We start from the raw sequence: 26,997 nt of genomic DNA on the forward strand, positions 1-26,997 counted from the left end.
ATATATATACGTATATATATATATATATATATTTTTTTTTTAGTACAAGCATGTTGTTAAGTATTGCAGGGGATATACTTATACTAGAAATGATCTGTTGTTTACCTGAAATTCAAATTGAACTGGGTGTCCCATATCTTATCTGGCAACCCTAGACACAAGCTACTGGGGAGTCTCCTTACTGGGCCCTTTTAGAGACTGCTCACCTGTGCCTCACCTGAGGGTGAGGAGTCCTTGGAGCCAAGTGGACATACCCATCCATTCCTGTCTCCCCTTTATATAGACCATACACTGGGTACCTGCAGCTGCAACATCTCCCACCTGAACCTATGTGTTCAGGGTCTTTGACCTTTTCCCCAAGAGGGTCCTTTTGAGTGCAACCCTGGTCCAGAAGTATGACCATGGGGTAGCTGATGGGAAAGGGTAGATAGAGAAGGGATATATACCCAGGATACTCCTACAGAGAAGCTTGGATCTAGGACAGAGCCCTAGGTGAAAAGACTGAGTCAGAAGAGAAAGCCAGGGCCTCCATTTGTACCCTTGCCCCAGGCCCCACAAATGTGAAGAGTGGGCCTGCAGAGAGCATCAGACCATACACGTATTTTGTGTGCTTTCTGCTCTCTGATGGGGGAATGGGTACAATGAGGGCAGAGTGTAGAAGTTTCCACTTGTAATATAGAGCTTCTATTTCTAACCTTTCCAATATTTTTATTTACTTCAATTCATTTGCTTTTGGGGAAACTATAAATTTCACCAATGGATAGGTATTTGAAAAAAATTTTTTAATATTTTTTTGTTAATGTTTATTTTGTTTGTTTTTAATGTTATTTTTGAGAGAGAGAAAGAGTGAGAGAGAGAGCAAGCACGGGGGAGGGGCAGAGAGAGAGGGAGACACAGAATCTGGAAACAGGCTCCAGGCTCTGAGCTGTGAGCACAGAGCACAATGCAGGGCTCGAGTTTACAGACCACGAGATGATGACCTGGGCCCAAGTCGTACACTTAACCGACTGAGCCACCCAGGCGCCCCTTGAAATGAAACTTAAAAAAAAAAAATCCATGTCACCATTAACAACAACAACACAACAAAGGAAATCTAGTGTTTCTCTCCTGTACTGAGTGAGCCTTTTAAGGGATGATTCAGCTAAATGCACCCAGGTGCTCTGTTTACGTGCTAGCTACTCTCCAGAGATTCCTCAGAGTGCTAAAACATAAGTTCTGTTTATATCAGAAGTAACAGTGTGAGTTGTAAGTGCAGATTCTGTTTGTCAGGAAAAAAAAATTAAGTAGAAAGAAAACACAAGAGAAAAGCAGGCTTCTGTGGAAATATCACGTATGAGGTGGTTTATGGTATGAACAGTGCTTATTTAACCTCATAGAGAAAAGGAAGTTAATATTTGCCTAAGGCTGAGGATTACATGAACCTAACTACATCGGTACAGGGCAGACAGGCGGTTTTTAAATGGCATGTTGTATCACTTAGGGTTTCTTTTGGCTCCATATAGCGGGAACCCAACTATAGTGGCTTAAAAAAGTCAGGTGTTTATTTTATTCCTGTAAGAAGCTCCACAATGCCACTGAAGACCCAGGTTCTTTCTGTCTTTCTATTCTGCCATCATTGGCTTGTGGCTTTCTTCCTCATGCTTGCAAGATGGCTGCTGCCCTTCTCACAGGAAGAGGGAGAGTAAAGAGCAAAATAATGTTGCCAAGTCTGTCCTCTTTTAAAATGATTTCTTGGGGAGCCTGGGTGGTTCAGTGGGTTGAGCCTCCAACTCCCAATTTCTGCTCAGGTCACGATCCCAGCTTATGGGATCGACCCCCACCTAGGGCTCCGTGCTGAGAGTGGAGTCTGCTTGGGATTCTCTCACTCTCTCTGCCCCTCCCCTGCTTGCAGTCTCTCTCTCTAAAATAATAATTAAAAAAATTCTCGAAGATTCCAGTTAGCAAGCTTTGCACATATCTCATTGGTCGTTAATGTGTCAGAGAGCCCTGCCCAGCCCAGGGGAGCCTGAAGTGGCCAGTGTTTCAGCTGGACACATGCTATCCCAAATAATATTTGGGTTCTTTTAGGAAGGAAAATAGGAAAACTGGATATTGGGTTGGCTGTTACCCATCTCTGTCCCAGACGTGAACAAGCATATAAATTCTTCAAAAAAAAAAGAAGGCATTTATTTTTCTTCCAACATATAGTTAAAGTCATCACCATATAGCAAGTTAAATAGATAAAAATTGAGTAAATAGTATTTTCAACCAACACTATTTTCAAGTGCTATTTATTTGTCCACAAGTTAGTCTATAGGTTGAGAGATTATCTCTCCAAATGTTTATCTCTCTACAATAGATGTAAATAGCAGGCAGTGAACAATTCTTTACCACATTAAAGAACCTTTTTCCAATGCCAAAATTTACCTTGCTGTTAAATTTTAAAAATCATGTAAAAATTATTTTAGGTTTATTTAGAGAGAGAGAGAGAGAGAGAGAGGGAGAGTACACTCAAGGAAGAGGCAGAGAGAGAGAAAGAGAGAGGGACAGAGAGAATCCCAAGCAGGCTCTATGCTGCCATCAGCACAGAGGCAGACTTGGGGCTAGATCTCACCAATCATGAGATCATGACCTGAGCCAAAATCAAGAGTCTGATGTTTAATGGACTGAGCCACTCAGGAGCCCAAAAGTCATTAAAAAAAAAAAAAAAAAAAAAAAAAAAAAAAGGCCTAGCATTGTACCTCTTTGTGACAAACACTAGATTGTTAGTATATACAGTATACCTTGTTTTAAATGTTAAACCTGAAAGCTAAACTTAACATGTTTATTAAATGCATGGTATAATTCAAAGAATGAAAAGATGACCAAAATGATCTTTGACCTTCTCTAGCGTGTAAACCACCAGGTTCTACCTTAGTGGGGCTGTGAAACACACAAAGCTATGGCTGTAGCAGGCTGGCTTGAGGGACGAATGCCGGGGCGAGTGCTACCAGAGAGAAGGCCAAGTGCAGCAGGAGGAGGAGAGAGCAAAGAGAAGTCTCACCTGCTCAGGTACACAGAATGAACTTCATGGAGAAGATGCTGGGGATGCAGGAGCTACACTTCACGTACAGCGCGCGATGGTGCAGAGATAGAAAACGTGGAGCTGCTTCAAGTACCTACGGGTAATTTTTAAGCATATTAACAAAAGCCTAGTGCATGTGAAGTACTATATAACGCCGAGACAGGACGGGCAAGCTAGAGTCTCCGGGTATAAAACACAAGGGGAAAGCTGCCTCTCTCACAGACCTAGATGGTCTGTGAAAATGAGGTATCACCTTACAAGGATATATTCAAAATGACTTCATGGAAAATGAGTAAATGCAAAAACACTTTGAAAATAGAGTGCTGATCGGTGCTCAATGGGTTGAGCGACTGACTCTTGGTTTGGCTCAGGTCATGATCTACAGTTTGTGAGTTCGAGCCCGCATTGGGCTCTGCTGACACTGCAGAGCCTGCTTGGGGTTCTCTCTTCCTCTTTCCCACTCAGGCCCTTTGTCTCTCTCTAAATAAATAAACTTTAAAAAAAAAAAAGAGTGCTGATAATTAAAAGTATTGTTACAGTAATAATAAAAGTATTATTTTCAAACGCTTTAAACTGTGTTGATCAGTGAATATGAAACCTCAAAATACATTTTCAAAAGATCCCCTTTGATGATTCTGCCCTTTGGTTAATTTAATTCATTTCAGAATGTTGGCTTTAATTCTGCACTCAAAACAGTCCTTATTACGTGAAAACCTTCCTAATCTGTTACCGAAAAACACTCACTGTCTGTGAAAAGACAGGACTACACAATGTTTCGAGAGATTCTTTGTAATTTCCCCCCCTTTGCCTGTTTTGGACCTAGTTATTGAAGATGTCACAGGATATTGTTTTGACAAGAGGAGCCTATGAAGACTCAGAGGGAAAAGGAGCCATTGGCATGTCTGATAACCTTCCAGTGTCTCCACTCAGTAGTACACAAGAGCAGGTGCTCGGGAAGGCAGAGAAAGGGCATCTTCAATGCCTGGGGAAACTTTTGATATTATAAATAACTTGAGGGTGGGACGCCAATGCCAGCCGGGTTCGCGAGCGGTCTCCACGCAGCCTCCATGGTGGATTCCGCCTCCGCGCCACCCCGCTCTTCCCCCTGGCAGCCGAGTTCCTACCCGAGCGAACCGGCCGGCCCAGCCCTCCTCGCCCCGGCACCGCCCGCCGCGCCGACGTGGCCGAGCGCACAGGTCGGCCGGGTCAGGTGGTTGGGTGACGCCCCGGGAAAGCGCTCCCCGCCGAGGGCGGGCGGCGCCGCCGCGCCGACGCCTCCGGGGGAGGGGACTTCGCGGGAGTCGCGGCGGAGGCGAGGAGGAGCGCGGCGCGGTGCGGCGCGGCGGGCGGGTGTGCGATCCGAGCGCGACGGGCTGCAGTCGGCGGAGGCGCAGAGGACTCGAGGCGGTGGGCGGGAGACATGGACCGTGGCGAGCAAGGTGAGGGCGCGGGCACCGCCGGCACGGCGTCTCCCGGGCAGGCGCGGGGTCGGGCGCGGCGCTGGGCTGCGCGCGGCCCGGCGCCGGAGCAGGTGCACAGTGTCCCCGGCCGGCGCCGGAGCGGGAGCCGAGCCTTCTTCAAGTTGCATCTCCCTGATCGGGGTCTGACATCCTGGTGTGGCCGAGCCGCAGGGAGCGGCTCCGGCGGGCGGAGCGGGCTGTTGGGGTCGCGCGCGCACGGGCGCGCGCGGCTGTGTGTGTGTGTGTGTGTGTGTGTGTGAGCGAGAGAGGCAGAGACAGAGACAGAGAGACAGACAGACAGAGAGAGACAGAGACAGAGAGACAGACAGAGAGAGACAGAGACAGAGAGACAGAGAAGGAGGTGGGGAGAGAGGGAAAGAAGGTTCTGGGTGGAGGCGAAGTGGCTGGCACCAGGCTCACGGAGCCAGGGCTGCCGACGGTGATGCGCTTTGGGTAGAAGGCAGCGCGAAGGGAGTACTGTACAGCTAGATCTTGTTTGTAACTGGTGGAAACTGAGGATCCAACGACAGTGGGTGGTTTCGCTGCTCAGGATGGGAACATGACTCCTCCCCCCATCCCGACTCCCCCAGCGTTGAGACTTTCTGCCGTCTTGTAGTTTACGTGGTTAGGATTTTTGGTGGCGTTTGATCCTATGGCGATGGTTTTGGACGTAGATACGTCACATGCGAGGTGTCCCCAAATTGTGGTGTGTTGTTTATGGGGTTATTGGCGCGGCGCGGGGGGAAGGGAGCTTTCCGTAGTAAAGGTCTTCTTTTACTCATCAAGATAAGACCCTATAGTCTTGTTACTATCGCTTTGGATGCACTTGTTTCTGAAAACTATCTCAAGTGAAATTGTCTCCAGTGGAATCATTGTTTAAGCGAGATGTAAATAGGGAGGCATGGTTTTAAGATTTAAATACTAAATGTTTATATATCGCTTCATCTTTGTGATAATAACCCAGTAACTGTAATACAGATGCGTGGCTCACTTTTTAAAAGATACATAAGTGCTAACCCAAAAAAGGTAACAATGTTAACGTAAATTTTAGGAAGTAGGGATAGGAATTACTCACATTTTGAGTTCAGACACAATAGTTTTCGTTTTTGTTTTTTTTTTTTGTTTATTACTCTTTGTATTTATCTTTATGCATACTTTTTATGCAAATAAAACCATATTCCATATATACTGTTTTGTATTTTACTTTTGGTAAGTTGTAGGACTCTTTGGAACCTTCCAACCTTTCCTTTCTCCACACTCATCAAATTGATCTCACACTTAGCATATGAGTGCTTATACTATAAAGTTATGTGCAACATGTAATAGATATGTATGTATAATGTACAATACATAATATATATTAAATACGTATATATCTGTATGCACACATGTTGTCTGGATTTTAAGCTTATTGAGGTTAGAAGCATGTACTTCATTCATCTTTATCCATGGTTGGGTAACCTTGGTGTTTGAACATGATAGGTATTTAAATGTTTGAGTCAGAAAGCTGGTCTCAGGTCTTAAATGTATTGTTAGGAGAAGGCCAGGAGCCACCATGTAAGTCAGCATTATTCTGTCTTTTAAAGAGGACGTTGGGGGTGTCAAACATATGAACATGCATATTTGTGTATGCCTTACATTGTCGTATTTAACATAATGGTGTTTTTAGAATAGCTGTGTTTGGTACTCGTCAAACTAGATTAAGTAGCTGTATTTGACTTAGGTGAATGGAGTGACTAATTTTACTAGATTTGGTATTTTAGTTTGGCTGGTGAGAATCACAGTCATTAGTACCTTTGTACTGATGCACTTAGTGTGGTTTTTGTGGGACCAGTTTTGTGTGTGTATGTCTAAGACCTATTTTGTAAATTCTTTGGCTTATAAGAGGAGTTTTTCTGTTTCTAACTTTAAGATGTTTTCTTCGGTGGGTCATGTTAGTTCTTGTTTTTAATTGTTATTCCTCGAGGGCAAAGGAAATCCATCCTCTTAAAGTGAGGAGTCTGGAGGCTCAGCTTAGTATGAAAGATGAGTCACTTGCCTTGGGAAGGTCAGGTGGCTCACTCAGTTTTGCTGTGTTGCAGCCACGTGGCCTGTCCTTACATTTCCATCTTCCTGTCTCTTTTGTATTTTCATCTTTATGTTCCCGTGGCACAAAGTAGATGCTCAGAAATGTTTGGTGACTGCCTAGGATGGAAAGGAAAAGTGACCAAGAGTGCCTTCCAGCTGTTGGAGCCTCTGCCTTCCTCTCTTGCTACCCACTTACTCCTAACTCCTGGTATTTCCCTCAGTATTTTAAAGGAGCAGAACTCTGCGGTTAGGCGGAGAAAGTTGGTGGTGAGTCTGTGTTGGACTTGGAGGGTGGATGTACATGCAAGGTTTTGAACGAGCGGAGTGGATCACTCCATCTTCATTGAATCTGTAGGGAGACTTCTGAGGAGGCGACTTAAAGAGGAGGAGCCTGGGTTTGTAAACCTGCATGTTCACTACGGAACAGTGGTGGCTGACATACAGTTTATGAAACCCTGTGATTGTCTCTTGAATTGTGAGTTTTCATAAAGTATTTAAAGCCAAATAAGAACATTTTAGAATTCGTTTAACTTTTTAGTATGCCTGGAGTTTGTCACGTTTGTCTGTCCGACTCTAGATGGAAAATTAAATGCCCTATGTCTTGTCTTCACTGCATTTCTCTATTGAAAATGTCTCCTTAGGGGCGCCTGGGTGGCTTAGTCGGTTGAGCGTCCGACTTCGGCTCGGGTCATGATCTCACGGCTCGTGAGTTCGAGCCCCGTGTCGGGCTCTGTGCTGACAGCTCAGAGCCTAGAGCCTGCTTCTGCTTCTGTGTCTCCCTCTCTCTCTGCCCCTAACCCACTCGCATTCTGTCTCTGTCTCTCTCAAAAATAAATAAACATTAAAAAAAAATAATAATAAGATCTGTGAAAAAAAAATTAAAAAAAAAAAAAAAGAAAATGTCTCCTTAGACCTTCCTTATAGGAAGTTGTCAAAATTTATCCTTTGCTGCTTTTTATATTTAGCAGAACTTTAAAGTTTTAGAACAGTTTTTCTTGTGTTTTATATGATGTATTCTAATACTCCTCAGTACCTGGCTCAGATTCTAATATTTTCCCCATCTTCTCCTGTGCCCAGATTTTGAACACAATATTCTGCTTATATTGAGAGCCCAGTCCACATTAATCGATTTGAAACATACCTTAAACTGCATAGTGCCTCTCAAGAGTTTCTTTACACATTAAGCCCAGCATAGCACATTTAATGTGTGTGGTAGTTCCCACTTTGAAAGTGCGACATGGCATGCTAACTAGAGCATGCATTGTGTAAAAAAACCTCCTGACTACTTTTTATAGTGCTGAATAAATATTTATACTTGAGTACTCCCTTATGGTAGTGATAACCTGTAGTTTAGCACTATTCTGTTGAAGCAGCAGGGACCTACCCAGTAGTGCATTTTATCTGTGTTTGAATTCACACACACACAAGCCCACCCAAAACTTTTGTTTCAGGGAGTGAGGGAAGGTTGTTGGGGCCAAAAACCTGGGAGAGGAGAACACTACAAGAAAAGTGACCCAATGATATGTCACTGTAATTTCAGCATTATAATTATGCCTTAGAAATAATAGAACAGTGAAATGTCATTTATTGTATTTTGTTTTTATTTAAAAAAGTTTTTTTTTAAACATTTATTTATTTATTATGGAGAGACAGAGAGAGACAGAGCGTGAGCAGGAGAGGGGCAGAGAGAGAGGAAGACAGAATCCGAAGCAGGCTCCAGGCTCTGAGCTGTCAGCACAGAGCCCAACCTGGGGCCCGAACTCATGAACTGGGAGATCATGACCTGAGCTGAAGTCGGAGGCTTAACCGACTGAGCCACCCAGGCGCCCCAGAATGTCACTGATTTTAAAGTAAAACAAATGTAGATGAATGGGTAACAATATCAAGGGTCTGGTCACAAATCTCAGGGTTTGACCCCCCCAGTTCTGTGTTTCTTTGGTCCAGTCTTGCTTTCCATATGGTGCTAATGTCATCAGCTGATTTGTTAGCTCCAATTCACTTCCTGCATTTATTTTTATGCAGCAGACTGCCGGGTCTCTAGGGCAAAAGCTGAGTGGTAGGAGGGGTTGTGATCTTTTAGCAAGATCTCAAAACAGAATAGTCTATGCACACAATAAAAACAAATATACTCATAGTTCGAAACCAGAAAGAACAGCAAAATCCCCTGAATTTATGTGTTACTGATCCTTTTGTTGTAGGCTAAGATTATTTTAGTTTCCTTTGGGGCTCATTATTTCTGCTTTAATTGTCGACTGTTGTAAAATCCCTCTTCTGAGACTCTCCCAAATTTTATTTGAACCAGGTGGGTACCAGGTATACAGAAACCATAATCGTAGCAATGTATGTTTATGAGAAAAATATCCAAGGGATCAAATGACTCAGTGTTTAGTGGAAGTTAAAAAAAAAAAAACGTTTAAATTTGTGGTACCTGGGTGGCTTAGTCAGTTAAGTGTCTGACTGTTGATTTTGGCTCAGGTCATGATTTCATGGTTTGTGGGTTCAAGCCCCGTGTCAGGCTCCACACTGATAGTTTGAAGCCTACTTGGGATTCTCTCTCTCTCCCTCACTCTATGCCCGTCTGCCACGCATGCACCCTCTCTCTCTCAAAATAAATAAGCTTAAAAAATAATAATAATTTAAAAATATCTTAGGTAGCTGTGAATAGTTCATTTTTTTTAATGTTTATTTTTGAGAGAGAGAGAGCAAGTGAGCAGGAACAGGGGAGAGACAGAGGGAGAGGGAGACACAGAATGCAAAGCAGGCTCCAGGCTCTGAGCTGTCGGCACAGAGCCCGGCGAACCTTGAGATCATGACCTGAGCTGAAGTTGGATGCTCAACCGACTGAGCCACCCAGGCGGTCCTGAACATTTCATTTTATAACTCCTTTTATAAAAACTCAATATATCTAAAAAATGTACTTCTCCAAAATTGTGACTAGTGTAACCAGGTAATTAAAGCATTTGATCAAAATTCAAATGACTAAAAGGTTGCAAAATGTAAATCTTCCTCTTGTTCCTGTCTCCCAAGCTACTTCCCTTGGGTAGCAATGCCACCATTTTACCGGTTTCTTCTCTGTCCATCCAGACAGATTCTATGCATGTAGGTATACATACACTTATATTTAAATATGTGTGTGTGTGTGTGTGTGTGTGTGTGTGGATATATTATATAAATGGTAGCATACAAATTGTTTTAGCACCTGACTTCCTCCACTTAAATACAGTATATGTTCTAGAGATTATTCAACATAACGTTATATAGAGCTCCTTCATTTTTAATAGCTATTTGTAGATGTGCCATGTTCCATGGCGGAATAGGTGATATTTGGCTTGTTCCCTGTCGATGGCCATTTAGGTTTTCCCTGATACTTTGCTATTAAACAAATCTGCAGCAAATAAATTTGCATGCAAGTCATTTGATAAATGTGCCAGTTTGTCTGTAGGAAGAATTCTTAGAAGAATGTGACTGTTCAGTTCGGATGGTGCTGAATCCTGCTCGGTGGAAGGCATGTGGGCATCCGCTTCCCTCCACCGTTCAGCGTGGGTGTTGTCGCACTTTCTCATCTTCGCTGATCTTACACGGAACAGAGGTTTCTTGGCATAGGTTTTATTATATATTTTTATTTTTTTTTATTATATATTTTTCTTAATACAAAGGTGGTTGTACTTCTTTTGGTAAGTTTAAGATTTAGATTTCCTTTTCTGTGAAATGTCAGATCCTATACGTTGCCAAATTTTCTGTTGTGTTGTCTTTTGTTTCTTCCATTTGCAGAATGCGGCCCTCTGTCCACAATATGAATTGCTAATGTATTTTTTTCCTAGTTGGTCTTTACTCTTTTTAAAAAAAATTTTTTTTAAATGTTTATTTAATTTTGAGAGAGACAGAGACAGAATGTGAGTGGGTTAGGGGCAGAGAGAGAGGGAGACACAGAAGCAGAAGCAGGCTCCAGACTCTGAACTGTCAGCACAGAGCCCAACCTGGGGCTCGAACTCACGAGCTGTAAGATCATGACCTGAGCCGAAGTCAGACGCTTAACCGACTGAGCCACCCAGGCGCCCCTTGTCTTTACTCTTTTGACTTGATAGTGATTTTTTCCCAAGGAGAAATACTAATTGATGGCTGTTTTAATTTTTAGCTTATAGCTTTTGAATCATTCCTAGAAATGCCTTCCTTACTTTGAGTTTCTGTTTTTATGGTTTTATTTTTTTTACATTTTTTACAAGTTAATTTAGAGACAGAGAGAGAGAGAGAGAGAATGAGTGGGAGAGGGGCAGAGAGAGGGGGAGAGAGAGAATCCCAAGCGGGCTCTGCACTGTCAATGTGGAGTCCGATGTAGGGCTCAAACCCAAAAACTGCGAGATCATGACCTGAGCCAAAATCTGTCTGTCGCTTAACCGACTGAGCCACCCAGGTGGCGTATTTTTTTTTACATTTAAATCTTTCATCCATCTGAAGCTTATTTTGACAAAAAGTGTGAGATATGAATCTTAACCCCATCATACCCCCATTGGCTGCTCAGGTACCCTATACCAGTTGCTGAATAATGGATCTTTCCTTTACTGATGTGAAATAATACTGTTGTCATATACTAAATTCCTGTATTCTTTTCTTTTTTACATTTTTGTTCATTCCCAGCAACTAAACTAAGTTATTGTACCTTCATACTATGCAAAAATATCTGGAAGGACTGGTCTTTCCTGATTATTCTATTTTTCTTTTATCTTTTCTTTCTTTCTTTCTCTCTTTCTTTTCTTTTCTTTTCTTTTCTTTCTTTTTTTTTAAGTAGGTCCCCATGCCCAACATGGGGCTCGAACTCATGACCCTGATCAAGAGTCACATGATCCACTGACTGAACCAGCAGGCACCCCTCTATTTTTCTTTTTATTGTTAGATTTTTTTTCCTAGCTATTCTTGCCAGATTTAATTTCCAAATGAACATTGGAATCAATTTGTCCAGATGAAAATTCAACAGAAATCCTGTTGGTATAGCTTTTCTCCCTCCCCCTCTTGATTTCCCTGTTCCCATACCCCTTTTTTCTTTCCTGTATTAGAATTTCATCTTTTTCTTTATTGAATGTCCAGTACATGTTCATTATGGTCGAACTGTATATACCATACATAGTTTTATGTTCTGTTTTGAATACTACTAAATAATGAGAATGTTAACAGATCATTTAAACAAGTTTCTCCACACTATAATTTTTGATGACCACACCCCTTCACTAGTTGATGGTTATTTAGATGTTTCTTTGCTGGACTATGGATTACTTTCCATTTCAGCTGTTAGAATATTTTAAGAGAAATTGTTTTTTTTTTTTTTTTTTTTTTTTAATTTAAAAAAAAATTTTTTTTTTTCAACTTTTTAAATTTATTTTTGGGACAGAGAGAGACAGAGCATGAACGGGGGAGGGGCAGAGAGAGAGGGAGACACAGAATCGGAAACAGGCTCCAGGCTCCGAGCCATCAGCCCAGAGCCTGACGCAGGGCTCGAACTCACAGACTGCGAGATCGTGACCTGGCTGAAGTCGGACGCTTAACCGACTGCGCCACCCAGGCGCCCCAAGAGAAATTGTTTTAAAATAGATTTCCTGAAACAACTCAAAGATGTGAATATGTTTAGACTTTGGATTCCTGTTGCCAAGTCACTTTCTGGAAAACATAATTGTCATTGTTGTTTTTTTTTTTCATTTTTTTTTTTTAAATTGTGGTAAAGAACACAAAACATAAAATCTACTGTCTTAACCATATTTAAGTATATAGCACATTATTGTTAATGATATGTAACTTGGTGTACAACAGATCTCTAGAACTTGTTCATATTGATGACTGAAACCCTGTACCCATTGAACAGCAATTCTTCATTCTTTTTGTACATTTCCTATGCTATCCCACCCAGAAATGGAACTGCTGATTCATATAGTAGTTCTAATTTTAATTCTTTGAGAACCTCCATACTATTCTCCATATGGCTGAGTGGCTGAACCATTTTACGTTCCCACCAACAGTTATTTTAAAAGGAAGAGTGAAGGCTGGCGGTGGGGGGCTGTGCAAAAAATGGACAGGGGCGGTTGAAAGGGTTATTTCTCCGCATCTTCAGCAACACTTATTATTCTGTTTTTGTTTTGTTTTGTTTTGTTTTTTGATACTGGTATCTTAATGGGTATGAGGTGATAGCTCATTGCGATTTTGATTTGCACTTTCCTGATGATAGAGATGTGGAGCATTTTTTTTTTATATATATATTTATATGTTTGTTGGCCATCTGCTTGTCTTATCTAGAGAAATGTCTGTTCAAATCCTTTGCCCATTTTTTGATCGGATTATTTGTTTTTGTTATTGTCAAGTTGTAGGAGTTCTTTATATATTGTGGATACTAAACCCTTATGAGATAAATGGTTTGCAAATATTTTCTCCCATTCCGTTGTCTTTTCACTTGTTTCCTTTGCTGCACAGATGTCATTGTCTTAAAAAAAAAAAAAGAATAATGAACTTTATAGGGGGAAAATGCCACCCTTTTTCATTGGAAATTTCACCATTTACTAGAGAGGCTATAGATTGATTAGCCATTTTTATTCCCTTCTTGGGATTGTTACTCACTTTTCACTCTTGGGATCTTGGTGAGTCTTGCTCTTCTCATCATTCCCCCTCTCATGCTCATATTAAACCTTTGCGTTTTGTGACACATATTTAGTTTTCCTGTTCTTACTTTCCTTTTGGTTATGTTGGACCTTTATAATGTCATTTTTACTAACAAAATATAGTATTAAGAGCAAATATTTTCTAGGTGACATTTTTTGGAGTAATTTGCATGGCTCTGAGTAGCTTTCAGTTCTTCATTCTCTGTGTTTTTGTGTCTTCTCTCTTTAGACACTTTTGTAATCAGTCAGTGCTAAAAATAGTGGTTTTAGGCAGGACTGTTAATTTACATGCCTCGGCTTATAGGCATGGTGTATTTCATGTTACAGCTATGCAAACATAAATGTCAGTTTAAAAATTTTATAAAATGTGACCTTGATAAAGTTTTGGATTGGGAGTTTACTGCTAAGATCAGACTTTACCTATTGTTTTCTGAGCTTTGTTGGAGGCATTGTGGTATGAAAAGGAACTTCTGGTGCAATCAGTAAGGCTATAGGAATAAAGATAGTAGTTTATCCAATCCACTAGGATCTGTCGTTGGCTAGAAATAAAATGTTACTAGAACAGAAGAATGTTTTTACATATGTGTTCCTCACCCTCAGTCAAGTGTGTATGTAGTAGATATGCCCTAAGTGTTTGTCCTATTGTGCATAATTAATTGGAAAGATTTCTAGCATAGGTAGAGTCAGATGGGATTAGATAGAATGGCTAAAAATTAGGGGAAAATTTTTGGCAGGGAAACAAGAATGTATGCTCCACATATGCTTATAGCTTTATACATAATCACTGAAAATCTGTAAGTGGAAGCCAAATTGATACTTTACTTCTTAAGTATTATGTTAACTGTGTGTGAATACATATACAGACAGAGGAAAAGACAGTGATGGTTACATTTTTATTCCCCAAAGCATGTTGGCCGTATGCTCAGTAAATACTTTCATAGATACATTTCCTATGCTGTTCTACCAAGGTTAGTTATTTGCTTCCAATGTGTCCTGAGCTTAGGAGGCATGGATTGTCTCAATACATTTTATTTTATTATTATTTTTCATAAATTTTTCTAAATGTTTATTGATTTCTGAGAGAGAGAGAGAGAGACAGAGTATGAGCAGGGGAGGGGCAGAGAGAGAGGGAGACACAGAATCCAAAACAGGCTCCAGGCTCTGAGCTGTCAGCAGAGCCCGACGTGGGGCTCAAACCCACCAACCGCGAGATCATGACCTGAGCAAAGTCAGATGCTTAACCGACAGAGCCACCCAGGTGCCCTGGTCTCAGTACGCTTTAGAAGTTTTCTTTGAATACAGCCGAGAAGAGCAAAAGTATGTTGACAGTGGTAAAAAGTACATGCCACTAGTTAACCAGAATGAGAATTCTGGAAAGAGAGAAAAATGCAAACATTTTGGCCATTGGGGCAGTTAGCAAAAGGATGACCAACCTATCGTTCTGGTATTGATCTCATATATCATTTTCAGTATATCACCTTATTACAACTCAGAATGATATTGGTGATGATGGTGATACCACCACCTGGCTTTTGCAAAGCTCTTATTAATTTTTCTACATATTATTTCATTTGAATCTTTTAATGCTGGTGGGTGATAGGACTGGTATCATTTTCATTTTATATATGAGTAAACAGAAGCTGAATGATCATGACTTCCCCATACATACTGTGTTAGATGTGGGGAGTGCTACAAAAACTTGGTCCTAAGAGGATCACCAGGAGCCCACGAAAAATTTAAGTTGCATTTGCTAACCAGTTTAAACCCCTGGGGATACTTCGTACTTTCTAGAAATGTTTTTTTCTGACTAATTAAAATAAAATTGGAATCTGCAGAGACACAGCTTCAGCCCTGCATTATAATTACCTACGTTTTCCAGCTAGAGTTTTTACTCAGTCACTTTTACAAATACTCCTTCTACTCCGCCTAAAACCAGCAACAGCATTTGCTGAGTGTTTTATATGCCAGGTTATGTTCTAAATGCTTTTCGTGTTTCTTTTTTAAATATCTTCACAAGAAACCCATGAGCAGTGCTCACACTATCCCTGCTTTGTAAGTGAAGAAACAAGGCGTGAAGGGGTGGAGGGAATAATTTCTCTAGGGGCACCTAGCTTGATACGGACAGAGCTGGGTTTTAAATCTGGGATTTAATTTGGCTATAGAATACGCGTCCTTACACAACATATTACGCTACCTGAAAGTTATATGCAGTCTCCTTTTTTCCTTTCAAAGGTGTTGTTTGGAGGAGCAGGGTGCTGTGGTGGCAGCCGTGGGAATGGGGCACTAAGGGGTGTATCTGTGCCAGAATATGGCTGTGTGTCTGTCCTTGTACATCAGAACTGATTATAAATGTTTAGGGCAGAGAGTGCTGGACTTGAAGTTTTGACTTTTCTGTTTTTATGTTTTTTATTGTTGAGAGAGAGAGAGAGAGAGAGAGAGAGAGAGAGAGAGAGAATGCAAGGGAGGGAGGAACAGAGAGACAGAGAGGGAGACAGAGAATCCAAAGCAGGCTCCATGCCATTAGCACAAAGCCTGATGTAGTGCCCGAACCCATGAACCATGAGATCACGACCTGAGCTGAAGTTGGATGCTCAACCGGCTGAGCTGCCCAGGTACCCCTGGACTTGAAGTTTTACCTGGGTTCAAAATTTGGCTTCATCATTTTGTGGTTATGAGACACCAGATAGGTCACTAAACCTCTTGGAGGCTGATAATACTCCAAATAGTTGAGAAAATTAAGTTAAATTCTGTGACTAGCTCTGGTGCTCAACAGTATTGATTCTGAAACAGAATATTAGATATTTCTGTGAAATACTAACTTAGTGGTTTCCAGTTCAAATTAAACATTTATTTGAAGGCAAACAGGACATGATGCCTCCCTCAGGCTCGCAGGCCACCCTGGAGAAACAGACAGAACTGGATCGCGGTAGTGAAGTGGGTGTTGTAAGGGCTTGCATAACTGATGCAGGAGGAAGTGAGCTATTCTGGCTGGGTCATTAGAAAAGATTCTCAAAGTAGATGACCTTTGAACTTGGACTGCAAGACTACGTAGGACTCTTTGTAAGTGGTGAGAGAAAGAAGGGAGAGGAAGGGAATTTTACGGAGGAGAGTCAGCATGTGCAAAGGTGCAGTGGCATGAAAGGGCGAAAAGGTGTTTGTGAATCCTCAGAATTTCCCCTGGGGCCAGAGTCTCAGGTAGTCATTGGGGGGATGTGAGCAGTCTTCTGTACTGGGATCAGGAATCAGACTGTATGCTCTACGTGATAAGCAGGTGGTAGGTGTGTGGGAGTTTAGTTTTAAAATATTATTTTGGCAGTTGAGTAGAAGGTGCTAGCAAACCAGGTAAGGGGTGTCACTGTCACTGTATTCCTAGCCAGGGTTAACCTTAAGAAATAAACCTGCCGGTTATTTTATTAGCAAAATATGGGTTTATTTGGGAAAAACAGAGAATTGTAATTCAGGACAGGCCAACTATAGCAAAAGCATAGGTAAGTCCACTGAACAAAGAAGAGGAATACTCTCTTATAGAAGAAACTGGGAAGTTGGGAAAACTGTCATAAACAAAAATCCACTGGAGTAAGCTGGGAGTTCTAAGTGTAGTGGCTTTTCATTGGCCCAGCTGTGACTTTCTGTCATCGGTTCCTCCTCCTGTTGGGACAGGAGGAAATCTTCCTCCGACTAGGATAGTAAAGTAGTACTGTGTGCAGCGTCCTATCTCTTCCTGCTGGGTCTGCAATTGACTATGAGTGGTAGGGCAAGAGACCTCCCTGTGCCCAACTCTAGCTGCCTAACAGCTCTATTTTAGTGAGGTTTCCCTTTATTAATTTTCAAACCAGAAGTGGGGGTGCTGGATTCCTGAGAGACCTCTGGGTTATGGTGTGTAAGATGTCTGAGGTACAGGGGCTCTGAGGGTAGAGAAGAGTGGAGGAGGGCTTTCAGATTGCGTGGAAAAGGAACCGGGATAGAAAGCATAGAAAGAAGAGCAGATGCAGGGAGGAAGATAATGAACTTCATTTGGGCCATGTCGCATTTGAGGTCATTCCAGTTGTCCAAAGCTGCATAACAAACCGTGTTAAAACCTAGTGGTTTGAAATAACAGCATTGATTATGGTCACAGATCTGTCATTTGGGCAGGGCTTAGCCAGGACAGCGTGTCTCTGCTCAGCTTCAGCTGGGGTGACTTGAAGTATGAGGCGGGGATCATACGTACATACAAAGGCTTATTACTCACTTCCTGAGGGCAGGTGTACTGGAAGACCCAAGCAGCTGGGGCTCATCGGCACCTGTTTCTACCTGCATGGTCTTCAGAAGAAACCCCAGCATGGGTCTGTTTGATGATGGTGATTTCCTTGCCTGTGTTGGGTATTGTTTTTTGCCGGAGCCTGTGCTGTTGACCCAACAGCAGGCAGCCTCAGGATGCCCAGACTTCTGATGTGTTCTCTGGGGTCCCCCAAGGTGTGACTCCTAAGAGACAGTCAGATAGAAACTTGGTGGCTTTTTATGATAGCCTGAGGTGTTACTTCCTCCTCATTCTGTTAGAAATGTGCCGCAAAGTCCAGCTCATATTCAAGCAGAGGGAGATGAGGCTCCACTTTTGGTGGGAAGAGTGTCAGTGACTGTGTGCACATGTTTTAAACTACTACCCAGGTCTCATGGGACGTTTATGTGGATAGGTTCAGGAATGAAATATGGATTTCCGAGAGAAGGAGCCGAGCAGGATTTCAAAGTTTGGGAGACATGTGATGTTTGAAGCTATTAAGTTGCTGAGATGGCCCAGGAGGAAAAGTGGAGTAAAAAGAGAACAGAACTTGAATATGAACATTTCAGGGCAGGGAGGGGAAGTGCAGGTTAAGACACAGGGAGTTCAACTTTCAAAGGCTGTGGAGAGGCCAAGTGGATTGAGCAGAAAAAGTGGATCCTGACTGGTGAGGAGTCCCAGTCGTGGGTAATGCAGAGAGATTTAGGTTCTGTGGGTGGGGGTGAGGTTGGATTTGTTTGCCTGTATAGAGTGTTGGTTTTTGTTTTTGAATGCAGAGAGGGTGGTAATTTGGCCACGTGCATATTCATAAAATGAGAGAAGAAACCAGAGGCAGGGGAGAATAACTGGCTTTGCTATTACTATATATGTCACTGGTTTTAGTTAAGATGCTTTTAATGCAAAATGTATTTTAATAGTCATATCCTAGAGTTTGACCTTCAAGGAGCTCAAGTCTATGAGCAATAATTCACCTTAATGGTAAGAGCCTTGCAGAGAATAAGCGCTTATAAAGTATTTGTAGAACGAAAGTGCAGTATTATACATTCTCTGGGTGGTACAAGAGCCAGAGAAGCAATTTTGCCTAGAGGTGACATTTGAGCCAAATCATAGTGAAGCTGTGATTTTTTTTTTTTTTTTTTTTAAGTGGTGGTTTCTCAGGGCAAATCTGAAGTTGTGAGTGCTCACCTTCATCATGGAATGTCATGGCTATGGGAGTCATTTATGCAGTGTGTCTGGATTTGTCAAATATTCTCACTCAGTTCTCTTTAGAAAGGATTTTCATTCCAGAGCGGCAGGTTCCAAAGTGGAGTCCGTCAGCTGTTTTCCTTGGGTCATTGTTGGAAGGGAAAACATACCTTGCAGTCTGTTCTATGGTGGTTTTTAAATGGATCGCTCATGGCTTCAGGGATTAAATGAAAATTTTGACTAATAACAAAGGTAACATGACAGATTTCTCTTGGTTTAGGGACTTTTATTTTTCCCAGAATTATAATTTGTTTTCAGATTTCTTTTTAACCTCCAGAAGGGACTCCAGTCCTGCGAGTGTTGCTGGCTTGCTTCTAGCTGGGGCTGTGGTCACTGCAGCTGGTCTGATGATGTTTTCCTACTCTGATTATTCTATTTATAATGGCAACTGTAGCTGTTAAGTTTCAAAGCAGTGAGCTCTGATGAAACAACCAACTTTTCAAAGTGCACTACTTAACTTTGATAATTCCCTGAAATGCAAGTGATGTGTAAAGCTAAAAAAAAAAAAAACCCAAAAAACAAACCACACACATCCATCTGTCTGCTCCCTTCCGTTCCTTCTTTGTGTGCTGTGGTTTTTTGGGTGTTTTTCGTCCAGCTTTGCTGTTCCTTCCTCCTTCCCTTAGCTTTTCTCTCTTTTCCTGACCTTTTTCTCCACCAAATTTCCATTTTCTCCTTTTTCTTTTTTATCTTTCCCCATTTTGGGTCACAAAATGAAACCTAAGAGTTTTGTTGTTCTTGTTCTTTTTATTTTGCCTTTACTTAAGGGATTTCATGGATTAATTCAATATATTTTATGTTTCCTATTAGTATTAACTTTTTTCAATGGGAATAAAAAAAAACCCTGAAAAACAGATTTCTTAGCTTGTTCATTTATTATTAATTAATTTCATTGCTTTTGCAAAGTTAATTTACATCTCTCTTTCTCGTTTTTTGGTGTGTGCGTAATGATTCAAAGCTTAGGAAAAATATTTCAGGTTATTAATTGGGAATTTTGAAAACTCATACATTTTTAAAACTAATAGACTTTAGGTCTCTGTATGAATTCTGGCCAAAGTAGAAACACTGGGCAAAGTAGTAATTTTTAAGATGTACTGGAAGATGAAGAGGAACTTTTGATTTTTCTTTCTCAAAGGAATTGAGGGACGTGGTTAGTCAATTGCAGTTCTAAACCCATGCCGTCCCAGAGTACGGACGTTTGTCATATTGTCACTTCTACCTTGAACTCTGGACACGGTGACCACCAGCAAGTGCTCTAGCTCCCTGAGCTGAGGAAGAGGCTGTGGGTGCCTGGGCCCTTCCATGTGGGCTCCAGGCGTTTTCTCCCACATTTGCCCCCAGAGCACAATGGGAGCCCCCAGGCTCCCTGACTCTCTTGCTTCTCCTGACCAGGGAGCCTCATCTCCCAGTCACCCTTTTGCTTTTGCCAATAAACTGCAGTTTTGGGGAATTTTTAACATATGATCATTTTCCCATTAATACCACTACCTCACATCTGTATGTTCTGTGCTGAACAGAAGAAAAATGTCAATGGGCCCTTCACAGTGCGTCCTGCCACTGTGCATCTTTTCTTTAGAGGTTGGAAAGGTGACTGGAAGGATCCAGAAGGTGAGATGGGGATGGTTTTGGCCTTTCAGCTTTGGAAGATTTGAAATTCTTAGTTCTTTTCAACCAGTACCATGTGGGAAGGAGGAATTTTATTTGGCAATGATGCTCACAGTCTATTCAGTGCACCCTTGGTCCTGGCTCCTGCCAAGCAGTTCAGGGCAGCAAATGCCTTATTTGAGCCTCACTTCAGCTCTGCTCAGGTGGACTCTTCCTTTTCCATCTTACTGATGAGGGAGTGTGAAGTATAGGGGGCTGAAAAAACTACTCAATATCATATAGTTTATAATATTTTATCCCCTCTCAATCATGTAGACAGACCTTATTTTATTTTATGTTTATTTATTTTGAGAGAGAGAGAAAGATAGAGATCAAGCAGGGGAGGGGTGGAGAGAGAATCCCAAGCAGGCCTTGCACTGTCAGCAAGGAGCCCGACACAGGGCTCAAACCCACGAACCATGAAGTCATGACTTGAGCTGAAATAAAGAGTTGGACACTTAACCGACTGAGCCACCCAGGAGACCCTTGAGACTTTACTTTAAAAAAAAATTCTTTTTACATTTATTTTTGATAGAGAGAGACAGAGCACAAGTAGGGGAGGGGCAGAGAGAGAAGGAGACACAGAATCTGAAGCAGGCTCCAGGCACCCAGCTGTCAGCACAGAGCCCGACGCGGGGCTCAAACCCACAAACCACGAGATCATGACCTGGGCTGAAGTCGACGCTTAACTGACTGAGCCACCCAGGTGCCCCTTTCGAGACTTTATTTTAAATGGATTTGTTCCAGGTATAAATTTGCCAAAATGGAGCAGATTTGGTTAATTATGCCAGGTCTCCAATGCGAGGAATTTTGCTTGTGAATCTCTGTGTTAACTGTGGATGAATGAAATGTTTGGATGCCAGTCGAGCAGAGTCCTTGGGTCTGCAGGTACAGTCTTGAGATTGCTGTGTTGGGGGGAGGCCTGCTGAGATGTGGAGGTGCTGACAAGGAAGGATCCAGCTCACCCCCCATCTGGCTTGCTTCAGGGAGCTTTAGCACCTTTTGAGGAATCGTTCCTCCTGAAAAGTACACCTCTGCTTATTCCAGCAGAAGCCAGTGCGCAGCCCCCCCGGGGCTTTTTGGGAAGCAACTGTGATCATCATTAACTTCCTTCCATTACCTGGCATCTCAGGATTAAAACAGCTGTACTTTCTGCGTTTAGTATTTTTCTGTGCTTTGCAGTAATTCTTTATCATTTTTTCCCCATACATTAAACATAATCTTAGTGGGCAAAAATGTATAAAAGCAAACCAATAAAACATTATTTTACTTTATTTTTCATTTTTTTTTTATTTTGGAGAGGGGGGCAGCGCAAGAGTGGGTGCAGGAGGGGCAGAGGGAGAGAGAAGCCCAAGCAGGTCTCCATGCTCAGTGCAGAGTCCCACGCTGGGCTTGATCCCTTGAGCCTGGAATCATGACCTGAGCCGAAATCAACAGCCGGGCACTTAACCAGCTTGAACCACCCAGGCACCCCTAAGACATTTCTTTTAAATAAAAGGGACTGGAGACCTATGTAATTTTAAGCACCCTTCTCCCACATTTGTTTGTGTCTCAGCAGCGTCCTTTCTTTGAATATACCTGTTAATTAAGGGACAGATATACCCAGGGAAGCATAAACACATTTTAATGAAAGTAGAAACCAAAGTACAGACCGCATTTCCTGTGTTCGCTGAAATTTGTCCGCTGGCCCTCCTCCCTCTCCCCTGCACACACCCTGTCCAGTCGCTATTCAGGTTCTTAATCACAAGCATGTACTTGAAACACAGGCTGCTTTCTTTGGCAGGCCTTCAGGATATCAAGTTTCCTCTGTTCAAAGGGAACCTGCTTGTGCCCGACTTCTTTCACAGAAGAGATCTTCTTTAAAGCTGGGTTTGCCAGTCACAGTTTTGGATATGAAATCTAGTTGGTGTTTGGTGGGGGTGGGCGTTAAGGAAGGGTGTTCCCACAGCAGCGTTTTGTGCCTCAACTCCGTGCTGCAGATACTTGAGGTCGCCTCGCGCCGGCCCAGGTGGACTTCACTTCCGCCCGTGTGACTCTGTTAGTCACTGTTGCAGGCTGACCTGCTCCTCCGGCCTTCCCGACGATGAAGCTGGCCCCTCATCTTCAGACGGAGGAGAGGGGAAGGAAAAAGATGTTCAGGATTGACCTGGTCCTGAGGTGGGCGGCCATGGGGGGCAGGTAGAGGCAGATTCCTGAGCATTCAGAAATGTCTGTTCTAGAAGGTGCCCCAGGAAGGTAGAGGCTTCCCAGGGACACAGCATTCTGTTATCGAAGTAACAGAGGTGTAGGGCTCTTGTGTTTATTGAAAGCTGCTGATCAGGAGATGCTTAGGCCTTCTCTGACAAACATTGACATAAAGGCAATTGTCTTCTGTCTTGCTTTTAACTTAACTTGCTTCCTAACTCATTTAGGAAGAGATCTATTACAGTGGACATAATACAAAACGATCTCTTAATACATCTTATACCTTGTGCTGTGTTGTTTTGTTTTTTCCCTCAAGTTTTAAGTCTGTTCTCTTTAGAGGTAAACTTAGTTTTCTTTATGACTCTTGAGGTAGTGTTAAATCTTTCCTTTTTTTAAAAATTGGATGTTTCGGGGTACCTGGGTGGCTCAGTCGGTTAAATGTCTGACAGCTCCGGTCATGATCTCACAGTTTGTGGGTTCAAGCCCCGCATCAGGCTCTGTGCCGACAGCTCAGAGCATGGAGCCTGCTTCGGGTTCTGTGTCTCCCTCTCTCTCTGCCCCTCCCCAGCTCTCACTCTGTCTGTCTCTCGCTCAGAAATAAATAAACATTAAAAAAAATTTTTTTTAATTGGATGTTTCTATTATATGAGGCTATAACTTTTTGCTTCATTTTCTCTAAAGAACCCAAGCTTCTTAAATGGGTATAGCTAAAAATCTGGCCTTGTTAAAGGAAGACAAAAATTGGCTGAATGGTGGGAGATGAGAAGGAAAACTGTGCCTGCTTTAAGGTTAAAAAGAGATTACTTTTCTCTGTACCATGGAGAAGCATGGCCCAGATAATTGAATGGCACAGAGCTGTTTCTTTGTAGGTCTGCAGTCCTTTTGAACATGGGCTTGTGTCAGAGAACAAGTGGGTGTGATGACCTCACAATATCCGAGAGAATAAAGCTTGAAACCGAAGGAACTGATGTTTCCAAAGTCCAGGAGTGAGAATGTGCTCTCATTCCACTTTTTCTCTTCAGTGAAACTTGAAGAGTACTTGTTATAGGCAGTGAAACTTCAACCTGATCTTTTATCACCAAGTTAAGGTAAGAATATCTGGGCTGTTTTAGATGTTGGCTTTTTAAGCTGTCGTAGGGTATGTGTGTATCAAGGGTGATACTGTGCATTTTTGGTAACCAAATCAGCGATATTCTTGCTTAAAAAATTTAGAAGTGGAAAATTCATAATTCCTTATAAAATACCAGTTATTTTTGTTCCTAGTTGGGAACATGACTTGTAGCAATAATAGGGAGATTAGAAGGTTATCTCTTATTGCCATCTCTCAGCTGATAATTAATTATGGCTAATCCTCTTTTTATATTACAGGTTTCCATAACCTTATTATATTTATTTTATTTTTAAAATTTTTAATGTTTATTTATTTTTGAAGGAGCGAGAGACAGAGCATGATCTGGGGAGGAGCAGAGAGAGAGGGAGACACAGAATCCAAGGCAGGCTCCAGGCTTTGAGTTGTCAGCACAAAGCCCGATGTGGGGCTTGAACCCACAAACCATGAGATCATGACCTGAGCTGAAGTCGGACGCTCAACCAACTGAGCCACCCAGGCCCCCCCTCCATAACCTTATTTTAATGCGGATTCCAGACTACACCTGTGTGTTTATCTTCCTAAATATTGACAGTAATGGTGGATTGTACTTCTGTGAAGTTAATAAGAAATTAAGTACAGGGGTGTGTGTGTGTTTGTGTGCCTGGGTGCGTGTGAGTGTATGCATTTCCAGGCCCTACAACCTGGAAGGGGGATGTCAAGGCTTAGAAAGATGGTGGCTAGGTTTTCTCCCTAACATTTGTTATTTAATTTCAAAGCCCTCTTTCTTGTTGCCTTTTCCCTGCTGGCCAGGGAAACAGCCACAGCAATTGTAAAGACGAAGCTGGCCCCTCATCTTCAGATGGAGGAGAGGGGAGGCCCCCAGTGGGGGCTGGGGGCATCACTGGCCATGACAGCGTGTAGTGCTAAGGAATCAACAAAACAGGACAACAGAAGACTTTGTAAAATGTTGGCTTTTCCAAAATGGCGTCTGCCTTATTCTTTTCATATTCACGGGTAGCTCGCTGTGCTTCCTCCTAGAGTAGACTGTCATGCACATGCTGTGGGAGACACTGGTGAGATCAGCTGAACTCTGTTGAGGGTTCAAATTCCTACTTGGCCCGTTTTTCATGATTGTTGTGACCTCCAGCATTTCAGTAGCTCATGGGGAACCTCCGTCCTCCTATTCCATCAGGTTTCCCTCCACCATGATTGCATGGTTAACCATTTCTCCAATCCCCTCGTGGCACCGGTAGTACCTAAAACAGAAGTTACTTTTAATTTATGGGAGCAATGCATGAATACACTCTCCTTGTTAAACAAAAAAAAAACGGTAAGGTGGGGGGCAAAAAACTATAGATAAAGGTACTTGCTTGGACCTCAGTTGGTGAGAGGCCTGCTCTTTTCTCAGGAATCTGTGTATAGACCTGTGGAGACTAGGAGTTCTCAAGCTTTTTGTTTGGCATCTGAGGGCTTGTTCAAACACATCCTGCTAGACTCAGATTGCTGATTCAGTGGGCCCGGATGGGGCCTGCGAATTTGCATTTTTAGCAAGTTCCCAGGTGACGTCGATGCTGCTAGTTCAGGGACCACAGGTTGGCAACAGTTGTAGCACTGATTTTTGCATATGTGTGCCTTTTAAAAAGGCAAATACTATCACACTGTATGTGCTTCTATAGTTTTCCTCAGCTCTGTGTTGTGGAGAGCTTGCTGTGCTACCACATAGTGATAACTTCATTCTGTTTATTTAAAAAAAATTTTTTTTAATTTAATTTTTCTTTAATTTTTAATTTTTCTCTATTTTTATATTAAAATTTATTTTATTTACTTTGTTTTATTTATTTTGTAATGTTTATTTTTGAGAGAGAACAGGCACGGGGGAGGGACAGAGAGAGGGAACGGGATCTGAAGCAGGCTTTGTGCTGACAGCATAGAGCCCAGCGCGGGGCTCAAACCCACGAACCATGATATCATGACCTGAGGTGAAGTCACACACCTCACTGACTGAACCACCCAGGTGCCCAGATATCCTTCTTTTTAACTGCTGCATAGTGTCCCAGAGTATAATAAATATGCCTTAATTTAACTTCTATTAATGGGTGTTTTGATTCTTTAGAGTATTTTTTTAAACTATCATAAATAAATGCCGCACCAAACATCTTTGTTTATTCCTCCTTTATGCAAGCGTGTTTGCCTAGGGTAACATGGAGAAGTGAAATTGCTGAGTATATTTTATTTTATTTTTGTTCTAATTGGTAATGTCACCCTGACTCTTTATAATACTCACTGCATTAACACCTAGTTCTGGGTAATTTGTTTTATTATCTTTCTAAGCTGGGGCTAAACCAGTTGCTAGGAAAATTATAAAAATGTGCTGATTGGAAGTTCAGCCTGAAAGGGGCTTTGGGCTGCTGGCCAGTCTTTTTTCATTTTTTGTAGACTTCCTAAAACTGATAGTCAACTGTTTTTTCCGTTCTCAGTACACTTGATGGATAAGAATTGCCTTCAGTAACCATGGCTCACTTACAGCAAATTTCTAGTGGGTATAGGTCCAAATGTATCTTTTTATGTGAAGTCATTGTTAGACTTCTCCAATCTGGATGTTCTTCCTTCATGTTAGACTATGTATTGATAGCCAGATGTAGCATTTCTTGTGTCCTCCACCTTCGAAACCAGTTATGCCTCTTTTTCTGTTCTGCCCTTGGCGGTGACATGTGTTCGGTGAGTCTGGCACGTACTAGGTGGGGCTGCAGTCCTAGGTAAGTTGTGGCTGGGTCAGTGGGAGTTACAGCCCAGCGCTACCACTGCTAATATATTTGACTTCGTGGATGGGTGAAATTAGGGGTGGGGAGCTGGGTTGCTAATTCCTTGTTTTGCCAAGTCATTAAAATCAACCAACATAAAGCCACCATCTTTTATAAGTGTGGGATTTCTTTTTAAATGTTTATTTACCCATTTTGAGAGAGAGAGAGAGAGCATAAGCAGGGGAGGGGCAGAGAGAGAGGGAGAGAGAATCCTTAGCAGAGCCTGATGCAGGGCTCGATCTCACAAATTGTGAGGTCATGACCTGACCCTAAATCAAGAGTTGGACACCCAACCCACTGAGCCATCCAGGTGCCCCATAAGTGTGAGGTTTTTAACACCCCTCTACACCTTCCCAAATCAGGAAGAACATTATCTCAGGGTGAAGGACATTACTTTTAAGTTCAGTTTCAAGAAAACATTTTTTCTTTTTCCTCCTCTGCCTCAGGCAAGTGAAAATGTTGATTTAGTCTGGAGTTGTCCTAGTATGTAGAGGAACCTGCCATTCCTTGAGTAAAAAAATGTGGTTCTATATTAGGTTTTCCTAGTTTGTCATGCTGGTAATGTGC

At 42.1% G+C, this 26,997-nt stretch overlaps 1 protein-coding gene across 1 annotated transcript in view; it reads left to right on the plus strand.

Annotated features, from left to right (window-relative positions):
- Positions 1 to 4,266: 4,266 nt before the first annotated feature.
- TPD52 (tumor protein D52) overlaps positions 4,267 to 26,997 on the plus strand; it is a 109,881-nt gene continuing 87,150 nt past the window's right edge. Inside the window, exon 1 of the mRNA XM_049633618.1 lies at positions 4,267 to 4,482. Coding sequence (XP_049489575.1) covers positions 4,464 to 4,482 — 19 coding nt within the window. The 5' untranslated portion in view covers positions 4,267 to 4,463. The remainder of the gene's footprint in view (positions 4,483 to 26,997) is intronic.

The sequence above is a fragment of the Panthera uncia genome, chromosome F2, assembly GCF_023721935.1.
Source record: "Panthera uncia isolate 11264 chromosome F2, Puncia_PCG_1.0, whole genome shotgun sequence".
Classification (NCBI taxonomy): Eukaryota; Metazoa; Chordata; class Mammalia; order Carnivora; family Felidae; genus Panthera; species Panthera uncia.